Here is a 9,291-nt window from a genome sequence, read left to right on the forward strand (position 1 = left end):
TGTAAGCAATTTTTATCTAGTGGAGAAATGAATGAAATTAGCTTATTAAGTATTGAAAATAGGAAACTGGTGCAGACTAATGTTACATGAATCAAATAGAAAGTTGCTACTTGCCAGCAAGAAAATGCTTCTACACAATTAACCTACATCATAATACTGGTGACTCAACCAAAATTCTCAGCTCAAACCAGTAAACTTTGTAGACTGTGGTAATTCAGTTGCTTTGGCAGAGGTAATGTATAGTTAAAGAAGCAGTTTACTTTGACTTAATGAAGTATGTTTGCCATCTTGGAAAGCCTCAACAACTCCCGGACCATAGTTTCCACTCATGCAAGATTTTGAAATAGTAGAGTCCTACAAACCCAAAATGAAATCCATATGTGGCATATTATAAAATGCCATAAAATATAAAGAAATTGAATTTTGCCTTCAAGGAGACAAACCAGAACACAGCAGAGTGTGCCTGGGTAAGGGGTGGTTGTGAAATCTTTCTGTGAAAGGAAACAAGCCATCTGTACAAATGCTTAAGAGTTTAACATGTAAGTTTAAGAGTAAAATAGCTTTGATTGGCTGATTTAGGTAGAATAAAATGAGTCCTTGTTGTTCCTCAGGTCATTCTTACCAAAATCTCTCTCTCTGTCTCTATCGGACAATACTGCATCTCCCTCTCAGGCTTTCATTTTGATTCTAATCATAATGCAGTCAGGCATTTCCTGTATTTCCTTAAGCTATGTTAAGTTAATTGTTTATCCCAAGTAAATGATTACAAATGTACGGCATTATACTACTCTAGCTGCAGGGACGTGCAGGTTGTGAGTTCAAGTCCCACTCCAGGTGAGTTCGGTGTGTTCTCCCGTGTCCTTGTGGGTTTCCTACGAGTGCTCCGGTTTCCTCCCATGGTCCAAAAAACGTATGTTGGTAGGTGGATTGGCGACTCAAAAAGTGTCCATAGGTGTGCGAGTGTGAGTGAATGTGTGAGTGAATGTGTTACCCTGTGAAGGACTGGTGCCCCTCCAGGGTGTGATTCCGGGTAGGCTCCAAACTCACCGTGACCCTGAACTGGATAAGTGGTTACAGACAATGAATGAATGAAAACCAATGTGAAATTAAAAAAAATGGATTTTGAATAGAATGTTGATGTAGACTTTTTTTTTTCTGTTTAGATCGTCTGACCCTTTTTCCATGTTGTAGGTCCATTAAAAAAATGTTTCACAACCAGTATCTTCTTTTAGGGAACCTAGAAAGTAATTTTTCTTTCAAATGTGATGCTAAACATACTTTTGGCCTTATTTTTATATAGGGAGAAATGCAATAAAAGCACTGGTGCTCTCAAAAGTCCCCTCAATATGAGCATTCATTGCCAACTTTCATTTTCTTTTTTGAGGCTCTCACATTGCCCCATATTAGTAAAACAAGACTGAAAACAGCAGCAAGCAATATTCCACTGTACCTGTGGAGCTTGGGATGGTTGTGCTCCATTCTCCTGTGCACTCTGTATTTGCTGTAATGAAAAGCTCAAAGCCTAAATTACAGGTGAAGAAACAGGTGGAGTTGATGTCATCAGAGCTTCCACTGCATTCAAGGTTAAGGTGGGCCTGTACATCTGATGCCTTGCATCTTATAGCTAGGAAAATATGTTCATTTTGGTTAGCAGTGATATATTAACGTTACTGTGTACTGAACAACAAAGACTAAAATGTATATTACATCAAAGAAGTTTCACTGTGGTGCAACTAGATGGGGGAAATTAGCCAAGTATAAATTTCATCATCGTGTAGCTTTCTCAAAAGCTTACTTTAGAATTTTAACACAGGATGTTTATATCATATTTATACTCTGCAAAGGAATCTTAACATTGTGTTTTCATAGCAGCTTCATACCTTCACAAGTGCGCCAAGAATCATTCCACTGTCCTGCAGCTCCACATATTATCTTGCTGGAGCTTGAATCTTTTAGTGTGTATCCTTTCTGACAGGTGAAATCACAGGAGGACTGATTGCTGACATTTCCTAACGGATGCTCACACTGCATGGTGGCATGAAGAGGCTCTGTCAGCTCAGAGCACTGGACAACTGTAAAAACAAGGACAAAGTAATGAGGCATCAGTCCTCACGAGTTAGGCACTGAACAGCAGACAAAGACTAGGCTATAGAAAAAATGCATTTGAAAGAACCAATTAGTTGTCTCTTCACTTAATCCATGACTAAGATGACTAAGTAAACCTCCAAATGTTCTCCAGTGAAAGGCCGCCTGCCGCTCTAGGTGTGTGTGTTGGCTTTAGTATGTGTTTGCTCACAGATAGCTTAAATGCAGAAGCTGTTAGTAGTACAATGACCAATAAAAGCATGCTCACTTTTTTTACATTTTACTCTATGATTTTAAAAAACATTATTTTTACATTATATTCTGCCTAAGAATTTAATGGTGACAATATACATTCTTCTGCTTTATAGCTTTCTTGCTAATATAATAAAATATAAAATAGAAATCCCCACTAATTTGATTATTTTTTTTTTTAATTGTAATTCTAACCTTTACAGATGGCCAGGGAATCATTCCACTTTCCATTTGCTCCACACATTATCTTGCTGTTGTTTGATTTGGCCAGTGTGTACCCTGTCCGGCAAGTGACCTCACAGGAGGACTGATAGCTGAAGTTTCCTAACGGATGATCACACTTCATGGTGGCATGTAGAGGCTCAATCAGCTTAGAACACTGGACAACTGTAAAAGCAATGACAAGATGATACAGAGGCATGTGGACATATTATACCCATTGACAAAATAATAATTGCACTCAGATTGCTCCTAAACTCCGCATGCAGTTATGCCTTAGGCATAAAAGTAAATGATTACAGGTGTGGTCTGATTAGATACTGGGACTTGCCAAAATAGTCCATAAAATGCTTTTCCCTGTGAGCAATAAATAGCCACCCAGTGGCTACTTTTAGGTAGTCTATCTCTTGGTAACAGATCACTGATGATTAGACGTGCCTCTACAACACACTCAAAGACATTTTACCCAGTGACAGACTTTGAGAGATGCTGCATCATTAGACTGAGAGAAGCAGGATGGTCGTTTTAATGAATTGCCTGCAATCTAGGCCCATTCTGACCAAGCTGTCGCTCACACACAGTATGCCTCCACCGGATTGCAACCAGATTTATCACCACTGAAGCATTTACAGGACTAGCTGGGACACCAGCATCTACAACCTACGAGTGTGCAGGATCTACAGGCCCAGCTGTGACATCTGTGGGTAGACTAAATCTAGTCATGTTCACAAGTTGCCGGTTGGGTTGACTGGAGAAATCCTGTTCAATGTTTATTTACATACAACCACATTTTTATAGACTAAAATGTAGACGAGGGAGTGGATATAGGCATAATTTTGAATCCGCGAGGACTCCATTAATTTTTAGATGACCAAGATTTGTGCAGTGGTCTTCAGCTGGATGTGGGACAGTGGGCTCCTGTAGTGCCTACACATAACCACGGCCAAAATCACATCTTATTCTCAAGCAAATTATTCAATAAAATCCAATTTATCCAATTTTTTTTCAAGAATGAATGTTTTCACAAAAATAACAAAACCATAAAAGCAGGGAAAAAATAGAGGGAATGGATTATTAAACTCGAGGGAATGAATAAAGTTTCAAAATAATATTTTTCCACCATAATTAGGGGCTCCGTACAATTGTCAAGGAATAATTTGAACAACTTCTATTCTCAAAACAATCTCCAAATAAGAGAAACATACACTGGTCTGACCTGCTTAAATATAATTTATAATAATTTAAATTATCCACATTTTATGAGATTTAAAGGATCGTACCTAAATTGACTATGTGTGTATGTCACTACTAGAAGTAAATCTGAACAAAGTTTTCAATAATGCTACATACCATGCTCACACTTTTCCCCATAGAAGCCTTCAAAGCATTTACATGTGTGGTTATTGATGGTCTCCACACATTCTCCATTGTGGTTGCAGGAGTCTTCTTTGCAGAATGCTGAGAGAGGAATATATATTTTTGTTATTTTCTGCTTATAGTGCTTTGTATATGATCCTTGAAACTGAAAAACCTCAGGAGATTTTGAAAATATAGAAACAGAGATTTCCTTCAAAATCCATTTTAGAGATTTGTTTCAGTTCTGTCAAATGTTTAAATGGAAATCATGTCAAAGATGATGGTTCAGTAAAATGCTCAGCTAAAACAATGGGCAGTGGTTTAAAAAAACAGTCCAACATTTTACACTGCAAAGTGTGTTAAGACCTGATTAAATCCCTGATATAAGGAACTGAAACCAGATGTTTAATGGCCTTTAAAGGACACTTTGTTTGATGAGTGAATAAATGTCAGCTGTGCTAATGTACTTTTACATCTCTAAAATAACCAATGATATTTTTCCACGAGTCCACATACCAGTGTAGCAGAGTGCTGTCTTCATCTTTTCACAAGACTCATCATTCCACTTGCCACTGTCTATTTTCCTTTTAATGTAGATCTCCACACAGTCTTCATTTTTCTGATTGTTGTTGGGCTCCCGTTCTGCCCAGTTCTCAGCCTCTGCTGTTAGTGTCTTGTTGGTGCCCACCCAGTACCAGATGTTGTTGGACTTGCGGATGCCAATCCAGTAGTATCCATTTTTCTGGGGAAGGGTCCTATTGAGGTATTCAATTTCACCATGGTTCTGGATGGCCACCATGTCCGTATGGTTGTGCTGACACCATTTCCGAGCTGTAATCCAGTCCATCTTGTTATCAGAGTAATGATAGGACCAGCCATCTACTGTATTTGGAATGAATGAATTAAATAATTAATAACAAACATTTTCTAAGTTGTCATTTAAAATTGTTACTGGAATTTCAACTATATCCACTATAAGCTGTGGCTTTCAATAAAAAAATGCATTTCTTACTTAAAAAGGGAAGGATGAAGCACAGCGATAATTTTAAGACCAGGGAGCTGTGTGTCTTGCAGACGTCCTGCCAAAATTACAGTACAATTGTAAAATTAAAATATTTTCAGTAAAATGAATATTCTCTGAAAATTCTCTGAAAATGTAGGGAGACATTACAAAAAGATCATTCTTTATACTTACCATTGTGAATGGTATTATACTTTTAGCTATGTATAATATCTGAGAACAGGTGATGTTCCTTTATCCAACGTCTGTATGATTCTGTGCTCAGTGCTGTTATGAGGCTGTGTTTAAATAGGCAGCCCACCACCATCCTGGCTTGTATTCATTATTCCCATAACTGGAGGTAAGGCTGTAAAAATTCACATTTCATTGGAAATAAGAGATAGCAAGCCTCACTGACTGGCATCACTGCACTGGCATAAATGTTAACAATGCAATTACCCCTTTTTTAAATGTAAAAAGTGTGCACTAGTTTGGAATGCATGATTTCTAACATATCTGTACTGGTAAAATCTAATTAATTTCTAAATACGATTATTATAGGCCATATGACTTTTATTATATAAATGTTCAATCAATATTTTTTAGATTTTGATTCATTCCTCTTTTAACAGTTATTCATGACGTGTTTGATTTGGTGAGGGAGAACGATATAAATTACTTGCTTTTATATACAGGGAAACTGGAAACTGTTTGACATGCAAACATTTCCATAACATAGAAAATCAATTGTTATTATGTGCTTTAGAATGCAACTATTGTGCTGTTTAAGGTGGAATGGAGAGATAGAACTGGGCCTCGTTTTATCAGATTAATGAACCAGCAAACTTCACCTCACAGCTTCTGTTTAATTTTCCTCATCCACCTTGAATTGTGTGGTTGTAAAATTAAGGTGTATTGAGGCATCAGAATGTAACTTCTGCACTGTTTAAAGTGGAACAGAAAGTTAGAGAAAGAAGCTGAGCATAATTTTTAAACTCTTCACCAAATTTTAAGTTAAAGTTAAAGGCTTGTCTGCTGAGCCCGCCATTGGCCCTGCACTGACATGAAGATTGACCATTAGAGAAGTTTTGGGAAATAAAAATACATTCTGCTCATCTTGCACTGGGCAAAATGTACATAAAAACTATATACATATTGATGTGCAAATCATTTAAAATCTATATTCAGTAGAAAGTTGTACAGAGACATCATTTTCAAATGTTGAAACTCTATAATAATATTTTCCCTTTTAGAATTTGATACCATCAGGTTTTCTGAAAATAGGGTTTGTATAACTGGAACATGCTGTGATGCAACATTCCTACATTCATTCATTGTCTGTTACCGCTTATCCAGTTCAGGGTCACAGTGGGTCCAGAGCCTACCCGGAATCACTGGGCAGAAACACACCCTGGAGGGGGTGCCAGTCCTTCGTAGGGTGACACACACCCTACGACATATGGACACTTTTGAGTTGACATTCCACCTACCAAAATGTATTTTTGGACCATGGAAGGAACCTGGAGCACCCAGAGGAAACAGGAAGAGCACACGAAAAAGACAGTCACCTGGAGCAAGACTTGAACCCACAACCTCCAGGTCCCTGGAGCTGTGTGACAGTGACACTACCTGCTGCACCACCATGTGCCCTGTGATGCAGTTTTGCAGATTACATTCATTAAATAATTTTAATTAAATCATTTTAATGGAATTGGCACCATCCACTTTTCATTTTACAGGTGTGAACTAATTTTTGGAGTCTTGATCTTAAATATGTGGGCCCCACTTTTTAAGTACACTTTCAGTCAAATCCAATGAGTTTTAATTGCTCATCTTTCCAACAAGTATGGGCAAAGCATCCACTTGTAGAATGTTAACAATGTGTAATCCTCAAATCCAAAACAATTAAAGGAACAGTATGTAAGATATGGGGGTTTTGCTCTTGGGGCTCCCCCTAGTGTAATTGATTTCTACAGCAGTTTCTCCCTATTACAGGTCGGTGGTCATCACAATGATTTTAAAGCCGTAATATTAAAAAATCCTTTTTCCTTTAAACTGTGTAAAATATATCACTAAATGGCACTTTTGGGGTCCAAGCACAGAGGGCCGTGATCATTCCCAGCAACAATGGGCACAAGGCAGGAACACACTCTGGACAGGGGGCCAGTGCATCACAAGGCACCACACACTCATCCAATCTCTCACAACTGGCAAAGCAATATTTCTGGCACCTGGTCTTAATATCTACAAAATAATTCACAGAAACTCAGGGGGATTTGGGGTTGGAAAGTTGAGTTCTGTTGAAGCCACTGCCTCAGAGGGTCAGCCAGTTTTTGCATTCTTTTCACTGGAAGAATTATCTTCAGCATTTCACCAAAGATAAAGCTAAGCAATTTCTTTGGTTTTTGGTGTCACTAGATTTTACAGAATGAAACTCATCGGAAAGTAAGCTTTTTTAACTCTGTTTGATTTGCAATAACATTTAACCCCACTGTGCTCAGTCTGTGCCAAAATGCAAACTGAGCAGACTGCATTTTCATGTCCGTAGACTTCTCTACAAGTCAATCATCATATCAGTGCAGGTCCAAAGGCAGGCTCAGCGGGCTTCTTTTTGTCCCACTTTAAACAGTGCAGAAGTTACATTCTGGTGCTTCAGTACACCCAAAAGGTACAACTGCACTGCATGGTGTGGAGTGCATGTGGTACATGCCGTACATACAGTGTAGATTTACAAAGAAGCATAAATTAACCATAAGCATACAAAAAGCCTGCTTTTTTTGAAAGCTTGAATGCTAACAAGCTGATGCCAATCTTTAATTGCCCAGTTATAATCATCATCACATGTGCAGCATGCCAAATTTTGGCTTGATTGGACTAGATGCTGAGATATAGATACCTAGCTTTAAAATTTCCTATGCCAATTGGCACCAAACTTGGTGGGCTGCCTCAAAATCAAGTGTTACTCAACATTGTTAAATTTTGCTCAAAATTTGTTTAAGTGAGTTTGATCTATAGTAGGGTGACCAGACGTCCTCTTTTACCTGGACATGTCTTCTTTTTTAGACTTATAAAAAAAAATAGTCCCACCCTCCCCTACTCCATTTGGTTCGCTTGAGTGAGAATGGGGAGTGGTGAAGTAGCCTAAAATCTAAAATCCCCCCTAAGACGTGTCCTCTTTTTCACCATCTCAGATCTGGTCACCCTAATCTATAGCCATTTATGTCAAATAAGCTCAGGTCTAAAAGGTATTAGAGACATGTCATTGAAAATTGTTGTTAAGAAATGTTCAGATTTGATACCAATGAGGGGATGACATAAAAACTTCAGACTAGTTAAAAATCTTTATAGGTTTCCTATATTTTGCTAATTTTCAAAATAATATTAGAGGTGTGGAAAAATAATTCACAGAATAATGTGGAATGCCAGGATTGTGGTTCAAAATGAATATGTTATGTAGATCACATGTTTTAGGCAATAATGTTTAATGTGTAAAATGCTACTCTATTGCTTTATAAATAGGGGTGTTTTCACTTATTGCATTTTGCAAAAAAAATCACATTTCCAGAAAAAGTATGTAATTTGTGGAAAAGTGGAGATATTCCGGAATTTAGTCACAATTACTTTGGTCCAAAATATAAAAATGGAGGTTAGCGTTGTCATAGCATTCTGTCATTTTTGGTAATATGGGAACCTGAAACAATGAGAAATTTCTGGGTTTTTTTATCTATGTAAAGGAAAAGTGAATTCATGAGTACTTAGAAAAACAACTAACATCAATGTTTTGTAACATTACATGTCAGGTGTGTGTTAAACTAATTATTCAATTCAAAATGCTGGGTTCACAACCTGTCCAAACATACCAGCAACAGTTGCAGGAAAAGGCCAGTTCAGAGTGGCCAGGTCAAATCAAATGTTTCAACACACTTTTGGCATCGATAACACACGACAGGATGCAGTACAATACAGAAATGTCCTCTCAAAGGTTAATTTTGATCCTAATCAATAAAGTCCGTCATTTCCAGTATTTCTCACACACTGGAAACTTTTGATGCCAAAAAATCTGTCAATTACTGCTTAATGTTTCTCACAGCCTTAAATAATTATAGCTGAAAAAACAATCTAAATATTCTAAATATTATTCTTAGTTTAGGGCTTTGTATTATATACTTTCTAAATGTTTGATTATCCTACATAGCTTAAAGAAAGTAAGGAGAAAGTTAATTAATGTATTTGTTTGAAACTGAACCTTGGGCAAATTTGGACATATCTGGAGAAAAGAGTGGCAAAAAAAGAAACACCAATTTCTAGGACTGATTTCCAGCTTTTTTAATCATACCCACTCACCAGAGTATTTTTTTTATTGTATTTTTATTTACGTT

At 37.3% G+C, this 9,291-nt stretch overlaps 1 protein-coding gene and 1 long non-coding RNA gene across 2 annotated transcripts in view; one reads left to right on the top strand and one right to left on the bottom strand.

Annotated features, from left to right (window-relative positions):
* Nucleotides 1-9,291, top strand: part of LOC136702071 (uncharacterized) — a 31,236-nt gene that overhangs the window by 16,603 nt on the left and 5,342 nt on the right. The window lies entirely within an intron of this gene.
* Nucleotides 1,864-4,786, bottom strand: LOC136701940 (L-selectin-like). Its single transcript, XM_066676741.1, has 4 exons — nt 4,429-4,786; nt 3,907-4,014; nt 2,533-2,724; nt 1,864-2,072 (listed from the first exon to the last, which is right to left on the bottom strand). The coding sequence occupies exons 1-4, from the start codon at nt 4,757-4,759 to the stop codon at nt 1,864-1,866; spliced, it is 840 nt and encodes a 279-aa protein (XP_066532838.1). The 5' UTR covers nt 4,760-4,786.

Source organism: Hoplias malabaricus, chromosome 7 (genome assembly GCF_029633855.1).
Source record: "Hoplias malabaricus isolate fHopMal1 chromosome 7, fHopMal1.hap1, whole genome shotgun sequence".
In the NCBI taxonomy this organism is placed as follows: Eukaryota; Metazoa; Chordata; class Actinopteri; order Characiformes; family Erythrinidae; genus Hoplias; species Hoplias malabaricus.